Source organism: Entelurus aequoreus, linkage group LG21 (genome assembly GCF_033978785.1).
Source record: "Entelurus aequoreus isolate RoL-2023_Sb linkage group LG21, RoL_Eaeq_v1.1, whole genome shotgun sequence".
In the NCBI taxonomy this organism is placed as follows: domain Eukaryota; kingdom Metazoa; phylum Chordata; class Actinopteri; order Syngnathiformes; family Syngnathidae; genus Entelurus; species Entelurus aequoreus.
This window is the reverse complement of record NC_084751.1, coordinates 24,819,396-24,841,911: the sequence shown is the minus strand read 5'-3', so window position 1 is coordinate 24,841,911 and position 22,516 is coordinate 24,819,396. Positions and strand designations below refer to the sequence as shown.

The following is a 22,516-nucleotide window of genomic DNA, read 5'->3' as shown; positions in this document are numbered from 1 at the left end:
ATATTCAATTGAATAGACTGCAAAGACAAGATACTTAACGTTCGAACTGAGAAACGTTATTTTTTGCAAATATTAGCTCATATTGAATTTGATGCCTGCGACAAGTTTCAAAAAAGCTGGCACAAGTGGCAAAAAAGACTGAGAAAGTTGAGGAATGCTCATCAAACACTTATTTGGAACATCCCACAGGTGAACAGGCTAATTGGGAACAGGTGGGTGCCATGAATAGGTATAAAAGCAGAAATGGTCAGTCATTCACAAACAAGGATGGGGCGAGGGTCACCACTTTGTGAACAAATGCGTGAGCAAATTGTCCAACAGTTTAAGAACAACATTTCTCAACCAGATATTGCGAGGAATTTAGAGATTTCACCATCTACGGTCCGTAATATCATTAACAGGTTCAGAGAATCTGGAGAAATCACTGCACGTAAGCGTAATAAACATTGAATGCCCGAGAAAAATCGACATCAGTGTGTAAAGGATATCACCACATGGAACGCTTCAGAAAACCACTATCAGTAACTACAGTTTGTCACTACATCTGTAAATGCAAGTTAAAACTCTACTATGCAAAGCCAAAGCCATTTATCAACAACACCCAGAAACGCCGGAAAAGTATTCTGTGGTCTGATGAGTCCAAATTGTTTTTGGAGACTGTGGACGTAGTGTCCTCCGGACCAAAGAGGAAAGGAAGCATCCGGATTGTTATAGGCGCAAAGTTCAACAGCCAGCATCTGTGATGGTGTGGGGGTGTATTAGTGCCCAAGGCATGGGTAACTTACACATCTGTGAAGGCACCATTAATGCTGAAAGGTACATACAGGTTTTGGAGCAACATATGTTGCCATCCAAGCAATGTCTTTTTCATGGACGCCCCTGCTTATTTCAACAAGACAATGCCAAGCCACATTCTGTACGTGTTACAACAGCCTGGCTTCATAGTAAAAGAGTGCGGGTACTAGACTGGCCTGCCTGTAGTCCAGACCTGTCTCCCATTGAAAATGTGTGGCGCATTATGAAGCGTAAAATACCACAATGGAGACCCCGGACTGTTGAACAACTTAAGCTGTACATCAAGCAAGAGTGGGAAATAATTCCACATGAAAAGCTTCAAAAAATGGTCTCCTCAGTTCCAAAACGTTTACTGAGTGTTGTTAAAAGGAAAGGCCATGTAATTTTTTTGCAACATGTTGCTGCCATTAAACGATTATTCGCCAAAAAAAATTAAGTTTCTCAGTTACAACATTAAATATCTTGTCTTTGCAGTTTATTCAATTGAATATAAGTTAAAAAAGGATGTGCAAATCATTGTATTCTGTTTTTATTTACCATTCACACAACATGCCAACTTCACTGGTTTTGGGTTTTGTAGATCAAGCCCTAAAACAATTGAGAAACATTTATTGGCTTCCAGGTGAGACCAGCTGTCAATTATCATTTTCTCTGAGGAAAGGTTGACTTTGCCTCACTGTGAAAACCAAATCTAAACAAAAACCAAAACTACAGGAGGGCTGAACATTCAGCCAACGCTTGCAGGCATGCTTGCAGGCCCTTTGGAGCTTTCGTCGTAGATTAGCATACAAACGTGCAACACATCCACAAACCCTCATACGGGATAATTACAGTACTTAGAGTCCGCAGTGATCATTAAACCAAATTAGCCTTGCATAAATCACAGGGTGCCTCCGCTGCCACCTTCCAATGTGGTTATGTGTGTAAGGCCTGGTTGAATGTGGTCTTAATTAGGCTTGCAGAGAAAATACTTTTACATGGATGATTTGTTTTGAATACGATTAAAAAATCAAATTAAGTCGATAATTGATCATTACAAATTGGTGCCAATGGCCTGCAGCATGCTCCAACCCTGCACAAAATAAGCACAGCAAGAATGACTCATTATCACTATGGCGACATCCCATCAGGGTCTTATAAACCTGCAGTCAGGAATAGCCATGAATCACTTCTTTCATATGACGACAAAGTCGACATCGCGTCCGTGGCGTTTCCTGCGAGAGGGCGAGGAACCCGCTGTGCTGCTTTGTTGTGTAGCACACTTTCAACCACTCCCCCATCCTCTACAGCATTCAAGTGTAGTTACTAGGGCTGCAACAACTAATCGATTGAAATGGATTAAAATCGATTATAAAAATAGTTGGTGATTCATTTACAAACCCCGTTTCCATATGAGTTGGGAAATTGTGTTAGATGTAAATATAAACGGAATACAATGATTTGCAAATCATTTTCAACCCATATTCAGTTGAATATGCTACAAAGACAACATATTTGATGTTCAAACTGATAAACTTTTTTTTTTTTGCAAATAATCATTAACTTTAGAATTTGATGCCAGCAACACGTGACAAAGAAGTTGGGAAAGGTGTCAATAAATACTGATAAAGTTGAGGAATGCTCATCAAACACTTATTTGGAACATCCCACAGGTGAACAGGCAAATTGGGAACAGGTGGGTGCCATGATTGGGTATAAAAGTAGATTCCATGAAATGCTCAGTCATTCACAAACAAGGATGGGGCGAGGGTCACCACTTTGTCAACAAATGCGTGAGCAAATTGTTGAACAGTTTAAGAAAAACCTTTCTCAACCAGCTATTGCAAGGAATTTAGGGATTTCACCATCTACGGTCCGTAATATAATCAAAGGGTTCAGAGAATCTGGAGAAATCACTGCACGTAAGCAGCTAAGCCCGTGACCTTCGATCCCTCAGGCTGTACTGCATCAACAAGCGACATCAGTGTGTAAAGGATATCACCACATGGGCTCAGGAACACTTCAGAAACCCACTGTCAGTAACTACAGTTGGTCGCTACATCTGTAAGTGCAAGTTAAAACTCTCCTATGCGAGGCGAAAACCGTTTATCAACAACACCCAGAAACGCCGTCGGCTTCGCTGGGCCTGATCTCATCTAAGATGGACTGATACAAAGTGGAAAAGTGTTCTGTGGTCTTGACGAGTCCACATTTCAAATTGTTTTTGGAAACTGTGGACGTTGTGTCCTCCGGACCAAAGAGGAAAAGAACCATCCGGATTGTTATAGGCGCAAAGTTGAAAAGCCAGCATCTGTGATGGTATGGGGGTGTATTAGTGCCCAAGACATGGGTAACTTACACATCTGTGAAGGCACCATTAATGCTGAAAGGTACATACAGGTTTTGGAGCAACATATGTTGCCATCCAAGCAATGTTACCATGGACGCCCCTGCTTATTTCAGCAAGACAATGCCAAGCCACGTGTTACATCAACTTGGCTTCATAGTAAAAGAGTGCGGGTACTAGACTGGCCTGCCTGTAGTCCAGACCTGTCTCCCATTGAAAATGTGTGGCGCATTATGAAGCCTAAAATACCACAACGGAGACCCCCGGACTGTTGAACAACTTAAGCTGTACATCAAGCAAGAATGGGAAAGAATTCCACCTGAGAAGCTTAAAAAATGTGTCTCCTCAGTTCCCAAACAATTACTGAGTGTTGTTAAAAGGAAAGGCCATGTAACACAGTGGTGAACATGCCCTTTCCCAACTACTTTGGCACGTGTTGCAGCCATGAAATTCTAAGTTAATTATTATTTGCAAAAAAAAAAATCAAGTTTATGGGTTTGAACATCAAATATCTTGTCTTTGTAGTGTATTCAATTGAATATGGGTTGAAAAGGATTTGCAAATCATTGTATTCCATTTATATTTACATCTAACACAATTTCCCAACTCATATGGAAACAGGGTTTGTAGTCATCGATTCGTTGGATCTATGCTATGCGCATGCGCTGAGGCTACGTTTTTTTTTTTTTTTTTTTTTTTTTTATAAACCTTTATTTATAAACTGCAACATTTACAAACAGCTGAGAAACAATAGTCAAAATAAGTACAAAAACAGTACAAAACAGCGCCAGGGCGGCGCTGAGACTACGTCTCATGGGGTGGCAGTAAGCCAGCCAATGATGTGTCATGTACAGCTCACGTGACGACGCCGTCTCCTTTGCATGGAAAAATTCGAAAAATGGCGGAGGAAAACAGGTCAGCGGAGAAACATATTGAGGTTATTGCTTCAATGGAGAAAAGTGTACGACCTAAGTCGTCAAAAGTGTGGGAACATTTTACTTTAAAGACTTCAAAGAAGACCGTTTCCTGCAAAAAAAATTGTGAGTAACGTTAACGTTATGCCTTTTTTGCAACGCGGGGCTGATAATGAGTCTCCGGCACATTTGACTCCGTCTTGAGAGAGAAAACGCACGGTTACCAATTTCGAAATAAACGTAACGGACAGAAATATCTCAGGTTGGTTTCATAATGGATCAATGTAGCCGGGCCCGATAAAGCTATATAAATATATTTACATTTGAGTGACACTTTAGTATAACTAAACGTTATGAAGGTGCTGGAATATTTCCTGCTATTATTCAGAGGCAGCCTAAAAGGAATCCTTTATTATTCACAAACGAAACGTGTACAATATCTGATTCAGTTCTGATCTGATGAGTTACATTTCTGTGTTATTATTGGTGTATGCTGCATCCCCAATGTCCATTTATTTGGCAAGTTGAAAGAACATGGTGCCAGTATGCTGTTTTTTTCTCTCAATTAAATACTGGAAAGGATAGAAATGTAGTTTGTCTCTTTTATCCGATTATTAATCGATTAATCGAAGTAATAATCGACAGATTAAGCGATTATCAAATGAGTTGTTAGTTGCAGCTCTAGTAGTTACGTACACCATCACCTCGTCACACAACTTTGCGGCTTCTATCGATCGCACCTGTCAATAAAGGCGTACCAGGTGGTGCGTTGGAAACCACAGGTGTACCTAATGCAGTGTCCTAAGCGCTGTGACTTGCAATTACAGGCGAGAATCCCGCTCATGTGGTTTGTTGTTAGTCTTGAATAAACTCCTTATTCCTTGATAAGAGGCAACGATACTGTTCGAGGAGGTTCACGGGACGCGGCCCCCGGACATGGCAAAGTTTTTTTTCTTGTTTTGTGTGCTGTGGTAAAGTTGTGATTCAGCTACAAATACAACTGTAAATGAGGAAAAGGCACTCGGAGGTGGGAAGTAGCGCGCTACATTTATTCCATTACATTTACTCAAGTAACTTTTTAGATAAATTATACTTGTCCAAGGAGTTTTTATTGCAACGTACGTTTTATTTTTGTGAGGAAGAAAGGCTACTTTTACTCCGTTACGTTGAGTTTCATTCCAATCATTACGTTTATTTATATCAAAATTAGTTTTAATCTATTGATTAAGGCTTGCAAATTGACATTTGACACTTCATAGCGGCAGTTGCCCTCCAGGGCCCCAACTCCCCGCCCCTCTGTTGCGAGTTGTCGTGATTAAATGTAACGTGTTTATGTGTGCCTTGCATGGAGGTTTATTGAGTTGATTTATTTTGGAAAATCCCTTGTTACATTGTTTAATGCATCCAGCGGGGCATCACAACAAAATTAGGCATAATAATGTGTTAATTCCACGACTGTATATATCGGTATCGGTTTATATCGGAATCGGTAATTAAGAGTTGGACAATATCAGATAATCGGATATCGGCAAAAAAGCCATTATCGGACATCTCTAGTCCTAACTTGATTGTCAGTAATGTACAACTCTACCCTGCCTACATGTTCAATATTAAAGTGAAAATGTTGTTTGTTAAAACTTTATTTCGCAATTCGAGCAAAATTTGTTATCGGCCCAGGCCTACATTAAATAATGGACACTGTGAACATTGAACATTGTGAGCAATGACAACTGTGAACAAACTTTTGACTGGTCCTGCATCTATTGTTAAAACTTTATTTTGCTATTTTATTTATTTGTTTTGGTTGTGCATAATTGAGCATCCCCCCCGCTCCCACTCCTAACATATTTTATTGCTTTTGGTTGTGATTTTTATTCAAACGCAACATTTTGCTAACATCCCTCCATCTATCCATTTTCTACCGCTTGTCCCTCTCGGTGTCGTGGGGGTGCTGGAGCCTATCCAACAGCCAAAGTAAATGTTGTTGTTATTATTTGTTTGGTTTATTTTACTTAAAGATGTAAAAGTTTACGATCCAATTACAACGTTAAAATATACGAAAAATACAAGTTTATAACATTTGAAAGGATATACATGCACTATTAAAGGCTTATTGAAACACACTACTACCGACCACGCAGTCTGATATTTTATATATCAATGATGAAATCTTAACATTGCAACACATGCCAATACGGCCGGGTTAGATCAGTAAAGTGCAATTTTAAATTTCCCGCAAAATATCCTGCTGAAAACGTCTCGGTATGATGACGTTTGCGCGTGACGTCACGGATTGTAGCGGACATTTTGGGACACCATTGTGGCCAGCTATTAAGTCGTCTGTTTTCATCGCAAAATTCCACAGTATTCTGGACATCTGTGTTGGTGAATCTTTTGCAATTTGTTTAATGAACAATGGAGACAGCAACGAAGAAAGTTGTAGGTGGGAAGCGGTGTATTAGCGGCCAGCTGCAGCAACACAAACACGTAGCCGGTGTTTCAATGTTTACATTCCCGAAGGATGACAGTCAAGCTTTACCATTGGCCTGTGGAGAACTGGAACAACAGAGACTCTTACCAGGAGGACTTTGAGTTGGATACGCGCTACCGTGAGTACGCAGCTGCGGCTTCCAAACATTTGATCGCTTGCCCGTACGTGCGTGCCGCTATGTGCATGTCACGTACGTAACTTTGGGGACTTTGGGGAAATATATGTGCTGTATGAACTTTGGGCTGTGGGATTGAGTGTGTTGTGCGGGTGTTTGATTTGTATTGGCGGGTTATATGGACGGGAGGGGGGAGGTGTTTGTTATGCGGGATTCATTTGTGGCATATTAAATATAAGCCTGGTTGTGCTGTGGCTAATAGAGTATATATATGTCTTGTGTTTATTTACTGTTTTAGTCATTCCCAGCTGAATATCAGGTCCCACCCGCCTCTCACAGCATCTTCCCTATCTGAATCGCTTCCACTGCCCTCTAGTCCTTCACGCTCACTTTCCTCATCCACAAATCTTTCATCCTCGCTCAAATTAATGGGGAAATCGTCGCTTTCTCGGTCCGAATCGCTCTCACTGCTGGTGGCCATGATTGTAAACAATGTGCAGATGTGAGGAGCTCCACAACCTGTGACGTCACGCTACTTCCGGTACAGGCAAGGCTTTTTTTATCAGCGACCAAAAGTTGCGAACTTTATCGTTGATGTCCTCTACTGAATCCTTTTAGCAAAAATATGGCAACATCGCGGAATGATCAAGTATGACACATAGAATGGCCCTGCTATCCCCGTTTAAATAAGAAAATCGCATTTCAGTAGACCTTTAATATGTATTATAATTGCATTGGTTAATTGGGTCTCAAAAAAATGATGGCAATAATACTGTTATCGGCAAAAATGTATAGGTCACAGTACTAAACAGAATTATTAACATAGCAGCATGACAGGTAAAACATTTTCTTTTCCCTGCAAACTTGCATCTAGCCACATCACCATGACGACACATGAAAACACTGCCTGAATTGATAAGGCCTTTTCACATTTAAAGTGTTATTTTTGTCATTGTGCTAGTAAAACTCCATGTTTCACAATTTGAACACAGCCAATAATGCAGCCATGGCAAAGTAATGACCCTGTCATGATTGGGTTGTTCTCCCAGGATGCAGACGGACAACTCCGGACGAAACGTGCAGGTCAGAATATGATTTAATGTGCATAAATCATACACAGTACAAACGTACATGAAACAAACAACACGCGTGCAGATCGCACGGGAAGCTAAGGCGAGACTTAGCACAGGAATCAAAAGCATAATAACCAGAATTCATCCAACGTAACTGTTGCTTGTAGCAAATAAGGAAACCAGACCGAGTGTGGCGCACAAAGTGAATAAGTAGCTCTCTGATTAGTGCAGCAGGTGAGCCTGCCGAACACTAATCAGAGGCAGTTGAGACTAATCAGCAACCATGGAAACCAAAACACAAACCCAGGGGTGCTGAAAACAGTACTGAGGTAGTCAAACTAACGGAACAAAACACGATCCGGGCACGGATCATGATAGAGCCCGCCTTCATTGATGACAATTTCCCTTGTGGATCATTTAAGTATGTCTAAGTCCGGAGGCTGGATTGGAGAATAGGAATATAGGCCATGTCCACACAAACACGGAGAGTTTCAAAAACGCATATTTGGGGTTAAAACGATCTCCATCTACACAAGTGTAGTTTCAAAACTGTCTGTCTACACACAAACGCATACACCTGCTGTCATGCACATTTTGTCCAATCAGAAGCCTGAAAAAAAGCAGTCACAGCTGACTTGGTGGCGTTACTGTTAGGAACTCGCATGGCTGCAGTTTTAGTGACCCCAAGATGCAGGAACCAGCAGACGACGAGCAGGTAAGATGAGTTTTATTACTCAAAACAGAGAGGGAAGCAGTCTTGCACGTAATAGTTACCAACATAAAGCTATCTTTGAGCACTGAGGAGCAATGTTCCCTCTAATTTTTCATGTGTGTGAGCAAACGCAAAAACTCCCTGAGCATTCAGTGGAGCCCATGTGAGCAACATCAGACGTGCACACTGCGGCTACACCAGCAGCACACCTGTCCCAAACCTGACTAAATAACAAGTTAAATCTCCATCCTTTCGGGGTCGCGGGGGGTGCTGGAGCCTATCTCAGCTGCATTCGGGCGAAAGGCGGGGTACACCCTGGACAAGTCGCCACCTCATCGCAGGGCCAACACAGATAGACAGACAACATTCTCTTATTATTATAATCAAATGACAGCAGTCATTTCCATGAGGTTATTTTCTAATATAAGTGTTTAAGCCCACTTACAATGACAATAACAAAAAATATTGTTTTTCATGAACTGTGTATTTGTATTGTTTGTCTGGGTGGAGGTCCTGCTTTAGAAATATTTTGTACCCCTTTCAGACATTGCATTTAATTCCCATTAAAACATTCACATTGCACAATGAGATGTAAGCAGGGGATCATGTGTACATTCCTGCAACTTCCTGTTTGTAAAAAATATATTTTTATTAGTATTTATTTAATATACTAACATCATTTCATGATTAATATTTATAAATTAAGATTCCTAATAAATGACACTAGAATAAGCACACATTTGATTGGTAAATCATAGAGTAACGACCTGGAATGACACTTTATGTGTGGTGTTGGAGTTGTCCGACTTTTTGTGTGGCTATAAACGCATCACTGGCTAAGTGCCATATGTGCATGTGTTGGCGCAAGTGAAAAAGCTGCTGTTGATATAACAAAGTTGCTTTTGGTCTGGTTTGTACTGCAGAAAATGACCAGTTTTGCTAGATATATTTTTTTTTACTAATGTTTTGGTGATGTGTTCATGGCCAACAATAAAGAGTTTTGCTCAGTAAAGTGATGGATGGAATTCATGTCCTCAAAGCGTCTCGACAGACGTTACAATATTTGAACAATGATGACGAAAACTGTTTTCTCTGTCGTGTCTGTGTCGTGTCGAAAATTGTTATGCACTTGTTTTTTTATTTGATTTTGTGCGTGGCATAGATTTGCCGTGCGCAGAGGACGCTTGAGCAGTGTGCAATTGCACAGGCGCGCACCTTAGAGGGAACATTGCTGAGGAGTGCTGTAGCCAGGCATAAATAGACCACATGCTGATTGGCAGCAGGTGTGGACTGACTGCCAATCAATGCAGGTGAGAAAACAAACACAGCGCTCAGCGTGACAAGCAGGGAGTGGAAACAAAACAAGACCACTGACAGGAAGTGAATACAAAACAAGGAAACAAAAAGGAAGTGACATATCGTCATCATTACACTTCTGTTATTATAATGTTTATTTTGATATACTAGACCGCATGCGGCTCTTTAGAGCCGCCCTAGTGGCTCCCTAGATCTTTTTAACAAATGTATGAAAATGGAAAAGATGGTGGAAAAAATATAATTTTTGTTTTAATATTGTTTCTGTAAGAGAGCAAACATGACACAAACCTTCCTAATTGTTAGAAATCCCACTGTTTATATTAAACATGCTTCACTGATGAGAGGATTTGGCGAGCGCCGTTTTCTCCTACTAATTTCGGCGGTCCTTGAACGCACCGTAGTTTACATGTACAACTTTCTCTGACGCTGCCACAGAAAGACGTGTTTTATGGCACTCCTTATTTGTCTAATTTTGCCCACCAAACGTTTCATGCTGAGCATGAATACACAAAAGTGAGCTATGTTGATGTTATTGACTTGTGTGGAGTGTTAATCAAGCATGTTTGGTCACTGCATTAATGCAAGCTAATAGATACTAACATGCTATTTAGGCTAACTGTATGTACATATAGCAACATTATGACTCATTTGTAGGTATATTTGAGCTCATTTAATTTCCTTTACTTATGTCCTCGGTGTATTTAATTTATATTTGCATGTCTCATGACACATTATCTGTATGTAATATTGGCTGCATGTCTGATAGTTGTTTGTGTGACATGTTGTTCCAGACCACAGCAAACGTTACCCAGCTTGTAAAGATTAACTTGGACAAACACATCTATACCTTTGGCCATTCTAAGCCAGTAATTTCGAGGAGTTATCTCATCCTCGAAGAAGCCTCCGTTTAACTAATGTTTTCCAGTGTTACAAAAACTGGTAGAATAAATATTACATTTCAACATTTCTATCCCGATTCCGGATAAGCGGTTGAAGATGGATGGATGGATGGACATCAACAAAGATTTGCGTCAGCCTGCGAAACATAGTCATTTTGATAGTTAATAGCTAATATGGACACTTACACCATGTGTTGCCTTCATTTTAAGACTTACCGTATTTTTTGGAGTATAAGTCGCTCCGGAGTATAAGTCGCACCGGCCGAAAATGCATAATAAAGAAGGAAAAAAACATATATAAGTCGCACTGGAGTATAAGTCGCATTTTTGGGGGAAATTTATTTGATAAAACCCAACACCAATAATAGACATTTGAAAGGCAATTTAAAATAAATAAAGAATAGTGAACAACAGGCTGAATAAGTGTACGTTATATGACGCATAAATAACCAACTGAGAACGTGCCTGGTATGTTAACGTAACATATTATGGTAAGAGTCATTCAAATAACTAACATATAGAACATGCTATACGTTTACCAAACAATCTGTCACTCCTAATCGCTAAATCTTACGGGAATGAGCTAAATAATATTATTTGATATTTTACGGTAATGTGTTAATAATTTCACACATAAGTCGCTCCTGAGTATAAGTCGCACCCCCGGCCAAACTATGAAAAAAACTGCAACTTATAGTCCGAAAAATACGGTATATAAGGCTTTTCATTTTGTGCGGCTCCAGAAGGATTTTTTATTTATTTTTTGGTCCAATTTGGCTCTTTCAACATTTTGGGTTGCCGACCCCTTTACTAGACGTACAACGACATGTACATTATTTTAAAAACAGTTTGCACGTGCACAGAGCCCTGAACATTATGAATCTTTTTTTTAGTGTTTAAAGCGTGCATGCACGCCCGTGCTGCAGAAACCCAAATGATAACATCAGCAACATGGTGATATATTACATGTTCAGTGAAGTGTACATTATTTCTAAAATTAGCACGTACTAACGAGGCAAGGAAACCATTTTGCATCTTTAAGTGCCTATAAGCGCTGCAAAACTCTCGTGGAATTATAACGCATTAAATGATCAATATAGAGATAAATGTGCAATTAAGAGTATATTGTCTTTAACATTAACAAGAAGGAAGGAGACGGCTCCTTCTACACAAATGGAAGCAACACACGTAAGTTAGCTTCACGATCTGTCATTAAATAGGGATTAAAAACATGAGCTGATGTTGCACCTTTCTTATGACACAAAGCAAAAAGTCTTGCTTGTCAAAGTTGTCCCATCCGTTGTCCCATCCCATATGACAGCGATCGTATCCAAAACAGCTGACTGTCATTAGCGCTGGCGGGAATGTTGCAAAGCCCATTTTGATGCGTCTTTTTTTGTTGAGTGACAATAGAAGCATATTTACGTTCAAACAGACAGTAAATCCTCTTATAGTGTGTTTAAAGGCAGCAAGGCAGTGTTGTTGATCTTTGCAAATGACGTCATCAAGGGAGTACAAATCTCCGCTTGAGTCACGTACAATGTTCCCTCTAATTTGTCATGTGTGTGAGCAAACGCACAAACTCCCTGAGCATTCAGTGGAGCACATGTGAGCAACATCAGGGGCCGTACTTATCAAGCTTCTTAGAGTGCCATTTTACACTTAAGTCCTGAGAATTTGCGAAATTTAGTCCTACTCTCAAACTTAAGAATAAAAGCTTTTTATCAACGTTCTTAAGTCTAAGAATCACTCCTACTCTCCACGATATTTAAGAGACCTTCAGAGGTGTCTTAAGTGGTTAGGAGTTGCCAGCAGGGGATGGCACTGAGGCGAGAGAGACGTGCGCGAACGTTCAGGGAACGGAACAATGTTTTTTTTTTTTTTTTATGACGAGCAGCTGATCAAACGGTATCGTTTAGACAGAGCGGATATTATTTTTGTCACAGATTTAATACTTTTCGATTCTTTGTTGATTTCTGCATGTGGCTGCAGTGGGCTGGTATATATAGAGCCACCCACACCAGTTTCAAATTAGTTGCCTAATTAATGAATTGGAAAGAAAATGTTATGACAGTAGCGTATGTGTGTGGCCGTGAGGTGAGTGACGTCAGTGAGTGTGTGGGCGATAGAAGAGAGGGAGCGGTAGCGTGAGTGCCGGCGGGGACTAGTTTGTTTTGTATTATTTTGTAGTTTATTGTCAAAATATACACTCCCATTGTCCACTTAAATATTTCCAAGATATTTCTTTATTTTTTTATAGCTCGGTTGGTAGAGCGGCCGTGCCAGCAACTTGAGGGTTGCAGGTTCGATCCCCGCTTCCGCCATCCTAGTCACTGCCGTTGTGTCCTTGGGCAAGACACTTTACCCACCTGCTCCCAGTGCCACCCACACTGGTTTGAATGTAACTTAGATATTGGGTTTCACTATGTAAAGCGCTTTGAGTCACTTGAGAAAAAGCGCTATATAAATGTAATTCACTTCACTTCACTATTCTTAGACAACGGATTCCCTTCCGTGATTGGTCATTTCTATGGACACAGAAATGACGTCACCTAAAATTCCGTTTACGGCACATAGTAATGTCGTAATTCAGCTCTGAGTGTGACACTTAAGATTCAGTCCTACACTTCGCTGAAAGTGTGAGTAAGACGCTTGATAACTAACTTTTAAGTGCAGCTTTCAGCGAAGAATTTATTTACTCTTAAGTCAACTCTCAGCAGACTTCTTAGGAGTAATTCTAAGAAGCTTGATAAGTACGGCCCCAGATGTGCACACTGTGGCCACACCAGTGTCACACCTGTCCCAAACCTGACATCATAACCATTTAAATGTTTTATTAAAATAATTTTCTGATATAAGTGATTTTGCCGGAGGGGTTAGTGCGTCTGCCTCACAATACAAAGGTCCTGGGTTCGATCCTGCGCTCGGGATCTTTCTGTGTGGAGTTTGCATGTTCTCCCCGTGACTGCGTGGGTTCCCTCCGGGTACTCCGGCTTCCTCCCACCTCCAAAGACATGCGCCTGGGGATAGGTTGATTGGCAACACTAAATGGTCCCTAGTGTGTGAATGTGAGTGTGGTCTGTCTATCTGTGTTGGCCCTGTGATGAGGTGGCGACTTGTCCAGGGTGTACGCCGCCTCCCGCACGAATGCAGCTGAGATAGGCTCCAGCGCCCCCGCGACCCCGAACGGGACAAGCGGTAGAAAATGGATGGATGAATGGAAGGGATTTTGCCCTATTACAATGACAATAACAAAAAAACATGTTTTTCATGACCTATGTGCTAGTATTGTATGTCTGGCTGCGGGTCCTGCCTTTAAAAGAAATGTTTCCCCTTTCAGAGATTACATTTAGTTCCTGTAACTTTCTGTCTGTAAAATACATCTTTTTATTAGCATTTATGAAATCTAGTGACAATATTTCATGAATAATATCCTTAGATTAACATTCTTAATAAATGGCAGTAAAATAAGCACACATCTGATTGAAGAGTCGGAGTGTTACAACCTGGCATTTACACATTGTGTGGCGTTGGGGTTGTCCGACTTTTTGTGTGGCCATAAACGCAGCACTGGCTAAGTGCCATGAGTGCGTGTGTTGGTGCAGGTGAGACAGAGAGAGCGACTTCTGTTGAAACGACGGCTGACAAAGTTGGTATAAGCCTGGTTTGTATGGCAGAAAATTACCCGTTTTTATAGATAAAAGTTTTTTTTACTCATGTTTTTGGTGTGGTTACAAACAGTTTTGCTCAATAAAGTGATTGATGGAATTCCTGTTCGTAAAGTGTCTTGACAGACGATAATTGAACTGTGTTGACAAAGTGTGTTTTATTCATTGGGGCCACTCTTGTTGTCACCTGTCACTCACAGAGTTGCATTGCAAAATCATACAGAATAAACTGTAATGTGTTTATTTTGTTTAAAGTTCAGATGGGATTTTTGATTTTCTGTGCAGCTTTAATTTGCTGTGCGCAGAGGACGTGTGAGCGGTGCGCAATTCCGCAGGCGCGCACCTTAGAGGGAACATTGGTCACGTATACGCTGAGTAGAGAGTTTTGGAACTCTACACTAGTGTTGTTCCGATACCAATATTTTGGTACCAGTACCAAAATTACTTAGATACTTTTCGGTACTTTTCTAAATAAAGGGAACCACAAAAAATTGCATTATTGGCTTTATTTTGAGAAAAAATCTTACTTATTGCAAGTTTGTCCTTAAATAAAATAGTGAACAAACATGACAACTTGTCTTTTATTAGTAAGTAAGCAAAGTAAGGCTCCTAATTTAGTCTGCTGATGTATGCAGTAACATATTGTGTCATTTTCCATTCTATTATTTTGTCAAAATTATTAAGGACAAGTGGTAGAAAATTAATTTGTATCTACTCGTTCATTTACTGTTAATATCTGCTTACTTTCTCTTTTAACATGTTCTGTCTACACTTCTGTTAAAATGTAACAATCACTTATTCTTCTGTTGTTTGATACTTTACATTAGTTTTGGACGCTACCACAAATTTGGGTATCAATCCGATACCAAGTCGTTACAGGATCATACATTGGTCATATTCAAAGTCCTCATGTGTCCAGGGACATATTTCCTGAATTTATAAACATAACATAAATTTTAAAAAAATAAAAGAAGATGTGATGCCAAAAAGTATCGACGTAATCATATTAGTATCGACTAGATACGTTCCTGTACTTGGTATCATTACAGTGGATGTTAGGTGTAGATCCACCAATGGCATTTGTTTACATTTTGACGCCGATGAGCTACATCGTGTAGTGAAGCATGTTTAGCTATTCCTTGTCCTGTAGATATGATACTTGTAAGAAACTTACTTTATGTGTCGCCATGGAGACCAGGATTAGTGATTTAGAAGTAGCGGTACTTTTCAGAGGCGGTATAGTACCGAATATTATTCATTAGTATCGCGGTACTATATTAATACCGGTATACCGTACACCCCTACTCTACACCTTGGCCAGCATTTGCAAAAGTCTGCGTTTTTAAGGACAAAAGTATGCGTTTGGGTGTGGACAAGAGGCTTAAACGTAAGTATGTGTTTATTAAGTATATCTGTGTTCGTGTGGACAGTAACGCACATCATTTCAAGCACGTAGACAAACACTTAAGCGCAAACGGGAACATTGGGGCCATGAGAGAAGGATCTTCACCTGTTTGCAGATTACTCAACTCTTTTTGTCATGTGAACCCTTACAGCAGGGCTGTCCAAACTACGGCCCGCATGAACAAAATGCTGTGTCACATGAATGGTTTTTGAAGTAATACCTTTGTGACATGAAAAAAAAAACAAGTAATGTGAAAAAAACATGGTGTTTACTTTTTGATATCAAAATATAACACAAAGCTGGTTGGCTAATGAAAATAAAGTCTAATAAACAAGCTGTGTTCTTCTCCAGTGCCCCCCAGTGTTTCAGTACAACAGTTAGGCCAACAAAAAGAAAGAGAAGTGACACCTCTCACATCGAATACACAATCTTCACAGCTTCAGTTTGATGAGATGACAAACATTTTACCTAGTATTGATGTTATTTGAACACTGACACAGTTTGCAGTTAAATAAAGGACCAGTGAACATCCCAGTCAACAAACTAAAGACTTTATAAACAAGTGTACTCCGAGGGGGAAATCTCTGCAGCAAAGTCCATGTAGCTTATCCGCCATGATTATCACGCCAAACAACGCGTGTGCGCATGCGTCTGACTTCGTGTTGCTGAAAATGCATTAATAAATGACGTTTTTTCGGTAATTAAAAAATTAGGCGGTGTTACTAACCGTCTGGAATTTTATTGCAAATTATCATTATACCGTTTACTGTTACATCCCTCGTCCATTAACAAGTAAAAAGTCAAGGGCGGTTACGGCATGTTCTTGCCGCAAATGTTGGTCAATTTTTGGGGCATCTCTGTCTAATCCCCCTCTTGTCCCCACAATTCCCCCCTCTGTCTTCCTTTTTTTCTCTTTCCATCCCCTCCTGCTCCGGCCCGGCTGCACCAAATGATAATATAAATACATTTAATAAAGTCAAAATACAAATAAGGCAACAAGAGAAGTATCCTACACTTCTCTTTTGTAAAGTAAATCTGAACAGCCGATATGGGCATCTACATCTACTATATGATTTGCCTGAGAAGCTGGGCAGGACGTTATAAGAAAAAAATAAATAAATAAATAAATACATTTGGGGGAATTATGGCAAATGACGAGGGCGGTCGCAGCAGTTGCCGCGGTTGCTGTGGTTAAATTCGATATATATATATATATATATATATATATATATATATATATATATATATATATATATATATATATATATATATATATATATATATATATATATATATATATATATATATATACATATATACAGTATATATATACTGTATACGTCAATATACATATGTATATATAAAAATGTATGTGTGCGTGCGTGCGTGCGTGCGTGCGTGCGTGCGTGCGTGCGTGCGTGCGTGCGTGTGTGGCACGCTTGTAACAGTGAGTAATAAATGAATATAAAAAGTACAAGGATTTGCCTCATGATATTATTATACAATTACATATGCATTTGATTATTTTATTTTTTTTATGTACTCTACAGCAGTGTTTTTCAACCTTTTTTGAGCCAAGGCACATTTTTTGCATTGAAAAAATCCGGAGGCACACCACCAGCAGAAATCATTGAAAAATGAAACTCAGTTGACAGTAAAAAGTAATTGTCGCAATTGTTGGATATGAATTCAAACCATAACCAAGCATGCATCAATATAGCTCTTGTCTCAAAGTAGGTGTACTGTCACGACCTGTCACATCACGCCGTGACTTATTTAGAGTTTTTTGTTGTTTTCCTGTGTGTAGTGTTTTAGTTCTTGTCTTGCGCTCCTATTTTGGTGGCTTTTTCTCTTTTTTTGGTATTTTCCTGTAGCAGTTTCATGTCTTCCTTTGAGCGATATTTCCCGCATCTACTTTGTTTTAGCAATCAAGAATATTTCAGTTGTTTTTATCCTTCTTTGTGGGGACATTGTTGATTGTCATGTCATGTTCGGATGTACTTTGTGGACGCCGTCTTTGCTCCACAGTAAGTCTTTGCTGTCGTCCAGCACTCTGTATTTGTTTACTTTGTAGCCAGTTCAGTTTTAGTTTCGTTCTGCATAGCCTTCCCTAAGCTTCAATGCCTTTTCTTAGGGGCACTCACCTTTTGTTTATTTTTGGTTTAAGCATTAGATACCTTTTTACCTGTGCACTGCCTCCCGCTGTTTCCGACATCTACAAAGCTATTAGCTACCGGCTGCCACCTACTGATATGGAAGAGTATTACACGGTTACTCTGCCGAGCTCTAGACAGCACCGACACTCAACAACAACACATCATTTGCAGACTATAATTACTGGTTTGCAAAAAATATATTTAACCCAAATAGGTGAAACTAGATAATCTCCCACGACACACCAGACTGTATCTCACGCGCCGCGGCACAGTGGTTGAAAAACACTGCTCTACAGACAGGCAGCTCAGTTGACAAAATGTTATACAAGAATTTACAGTCGTTTTTTTTGTAAACATTTTTTTACAGCAAATTACTATAAATGGAAATTGATAACTCTGTTTTTTAACATTAAAGTTCGGGCGACTGAGCTGCAATTTTTTACATTACAATCTATGGTTGTTGTTGTTTTTATAATGTGTCACCACAAATTTTTTACGATACAATTCTGCTGAATAAGTGACTAGTTTGTCACTGTAAAATCTATGGCTGTTGTTGTTTTTATGATGTGGCACTATATGGAAATACAATACCACTGTTTTTTGAACAGTAAAATTCTGGCGACCCCGTAAAATCTATTGTAATTTTTACAGTGTACAATTTCATGGATAATTTGTTTTGAAATCATAAGTCAAACAGATAATTATATTAGGAAAAACTATTTAATGTATGACAATAATATATTTGTTGCATTATTAGGAAACACAAAACAAATAGTTCATTCTTTTTACATATCAACCTAAATTCATACAAATATAACTAACATTACATTAACATTAACAACACTAACAATACTGATTCATACATAAGTACTTTTGAACCTAAATGTTTACACATTTAGTGAAATGGTTTAATAAAATATACAAAACCCAAAACCAGTGAAGTTGGCACGTTGTGTAAATCGTAAATAAAAACAGAATACAATAATTTGCAAATCTTTTTCAACCTATATTCAATTGAATAGGCTGCAAAGACTAATTTAACCTTCGTCTTGTGTCAGGGTCGGCACCGACACGTTTTAGTTTTAAATGCATAAAAGAACCACATAAATTATTTTTTTTGCATCAAGGCTTTTTGACTTCGTCAGGAACCTCTATTTCAACAAAATATATAGATATATTTTTTTTTCACTAAATTATAAAATGCTCTGGTTGAAATTATGACCTTGGTGTTGTTAGGGTCGGTTTCGACCCAGATATAAAAAATAAGATTATAAAGCAATACTTAGAGCCAAAACTGAACACACTGACAGCCAGCTCCTCTCCCAATCATGTGAGCTTTAGGGGATTCTCATTTTACCTTGTTATCCAGTACAAAAACAAACAAAGTCCAGACATGTGAGGTCAATTCAGTATAGAGTTGGTGACTTGCAGAGTGCACATTTCCAATTTGCAGCATGCAAGAATGAAAAAATGATTTATAGTGAGAGAAGTTCTGGATAATATTTTTGGTGAAAATGAGGGAGAGGACACTGAACTAATTATATCTAGTATAAGTAGTAAATACATAGGAACACGTGTCCTTACTACAAACCCTGTTTCCATATGAGTTGGGAAATTGTGTTAGATGTAAATATAAACGGAATACAATGATTTGCAAACCATTTTCAACCCATATTCAGTTGAATATGCTACAACGACAACATATTTGATGTTCAAACTGATAAACATTTTTTTTTTTTGCAAATAATCATTAACTTTAGAATTTGTTGCCAGTTACACGTGACAAAGAAGTTGGGAAAGGTGGCAATAAATACTGATAAAGTTGAGGAATGCTCATCAAACACTTATTTGGAACATCCCACAGGTGAACAGGCAAATTGGGAACAGGTGGGTGCCATGATTGGGTATAAAAGTAGATTCCATGAAATGCTCAGTCATTCACAAACAAGGATGGGGCGAGGGTCACCACTTTGTCAACAAATGCATGAGCAAATTGTTCAACAGTTTAAGAAAAACCTTTCGCAACCAGCTATTGCAAGGAATTTAGGGATTTCACCATCTACGGTCCGTAATATCATCAAAGGGTTCAGAGAATCTGGAGAAATCACTGCACGTAAGCAGCTAAGCCTGTGACCTTCGATCCCTAAGGCTGTTCTGTATCAACAAGCGACATCAGTGTGTAAAGGATATCACCACATGGGCTAAGGAACACTTCAGAAACCCACTGTCAGTAACTACAGTTGGTCGCTACATCTGTAAGTGCAAGTTAAAACGCTCCTATGCAAGGCAAAAGCCGTTTATCAACAACACCCAGAAACGCTGTCAGCTTCACTGGGCCTGAGCTCATCTAAGATGGACTGATACAAAGTGGAAAAGTGTTCTGTGGTCTGACGAGTCCACATTTCAAATAGTTTTTGGAAACTGTGGACGTCGTGTCCTCCGGACCAAAGAGGAAAAAAACCATCCGGATTGTTATAGGCGCAAAGTTAAAACAGCCAGCATGTGTGATGGTATGGGGGTGTATTAGTGCCCAAGACATGGGTAACTTACACATCTGTGAAGGCACCATTAATGCTGAAAGGTACATACAGGTTTTGGAGCAACATATGTTGCCATCCAAACAACGTTACCATGGACACCCCTGCTTATTTCAGCAAGACAATGCCAAGCCACGTGTTACATCAACGTGGCTTCATAGTAAAAGAGTGCGGGTACTAGACTGGCCTGCCTGTAGTCCAGACCTGTCTCCCATTGAAAATGTGTGGCGCATTATGAAGCCTAAAATACCACAACGGAGACCCCCGAACTGTTGAACAACTTAAGCTGTACATCAAGCAAGAATGGGAAAGAATTCCACCTGAGAAGCTTAAAAAATGTGTCTCCTCAGTTCCCAAACGTTTACTGAGTGTTGTTAAAAGGAAAGGCCATGTAACACAGTGGTGAACATGCCCTTTCCCAACTACTTTGGCACGTGTTGCAGCCATGAAATTCTAAGTTAATTATTATTTACAAAAAAAAAAAACTTTATGAGTTTGAACATCAAATATCTTGTCTTTGTAGTGCATTCAATTGAATATGGGTTGAAAAGGATTTGCAAATCATTGTATTCCGTTTATATTTACATCTAACACAATTTCCCAACTCATATGGAAACGGGGTTGGTAGTTGTAGTAAGTACACAAGTAGTAAAATTAGTAAGTACACTGTAACGCATATGTACTCACTAATTGTACCTAGTATAAGTAGTAAATACACAAGAATACGTAGAAGTAGTAAGTACGCAAAAACACATGTGTACTTACTAATTGTACCTAGTATAAGTAGTAAATGCATAGGAACTCAGGTGACCTTACTACTTCTACCTAGTAAAATTGGAAGTACACAAGAGCACATGTGTACTTACTAATTCTACCTAGTATAAGTAGCAAATACACAGGAAGATATGTGCACTTACTACTTATACCTAGTAAACGTAGTAAGTACACAAGATAACACATGTGTACTTACTAACTATACCTAGTATAAGTAGTAAATACGAAGGAAGACGTGTACAAACTACTCATACTTAGTAAACGTAGTAAGTACACAAGATAACTCATGTGTACTTACTAATTATACCTAGTATAAGTAGTAAATACGAAGGAAGACATGTGTACAAACTACTTATACCAAGTAAACGTAGTAAGTACACAAAAACACATATGTACAGAGATAATTGAGGAGATAATAATTGAGAAGCTCTGGTCTAACCTGAGATGGCAAGATCTCCGTTAAGGAACAGGGTGAGCCCCACCAGCATAAGGATGCCCAGAGTCAGGATGTAAGGCCTCCGCCGCCCCCACGGCGAGCGACAATAGTCGCTGGCCGATCCGATGATAGGCTGGAGCAGGAAGCCCAGGATGGGACTTATCAGCCACACCAGGCTGTACAAGCTGCTGGGCAGGCCGACACTCAGCAGCACGGGCGTAGCGAAGGCAGCCTCCACGGCGTAGCAGAATTCCCTTCCGAACATGACCAAGCTGTGGAGGACGAGGCGTCCCCGCGAGCGCCTGGGGGGCTCCATGGCCCCGAAGACGGCGTTCTCGACGCTATCCGTTAAGTCATCCTTGGAACCGGTGTAGTCTGTTGAATCCGAGTACAAAGTAGTGCCGCTGTGCTTGGTGGGCTCCGGGACTCGGCAAGGCTGGGGCCTCGCGGACTGGTCCTCTGACAGTAGAGTCATGTTTGGAAGGAAAAGGGGGGCTACAACGTGGGAGACAGGAAGAATCTCTCTTAGGGCGACCAGGGGATGGACGGAATTTCTATGCAGCCGGTCCTTGCATTGGTCCTCAGCCCTCACCTCACTGCATAGCCGCAGCTTTAGCGCTCATGTGAGTCCTCGCCGGCTGGTCTGGGAAGAGCTGCGTCCGGCTCCAAGTAGGGAAAGAGAGGAAGGAGGAGGGAGGGGTTGTGTTTGTAAGATTAACAAATGCCTTTTTTTCCCCCTTAGTGGTCCAAGTGAGACCTGAGGGCTGCTCATGGGAATGTTCGTGGCTGTACAGGCATGTGTGTGTGTGTGTGTGTGTGTGTGTGTGTGTGTGTGTGTGTGTGTGTGTGTGTGTGTGTGTGTGTGTGTGTGTGTGTGTGTGTGTGTGTGTGTGTGTGT

The 22,516-nt window shown here is 40.0% G+C and overlaps 1 protein-coding gene across 2 annotated transcripts in view; it reads right to left on the bottom strand.

The window, feature by feature from the left end:
* Positions 1-22,240, bottom strand: part of slc45a2 (solute carrier family 45 member 2) — a 99,197-nt gene extending 76,957 nt beyond the window's left edge. For both annotated transcript variants that reach the window (XM_062031239.1, XM_062031240.1), the window contains exon 1: positions 21,622-22,240. In XM_062031239.1, the coding sequence (XP_061887223.1) occupies positions 21,622-22,093 (472 nt within the window). In that variant the 5' untranslated portion in view covers positions 22,094-22,240. The remainder of the gene's footprint in view (positions 1-21,621) is intronic.
* Between the last annotated feature and the right edge of the window lie 276 nt (positions 22,241-22,516).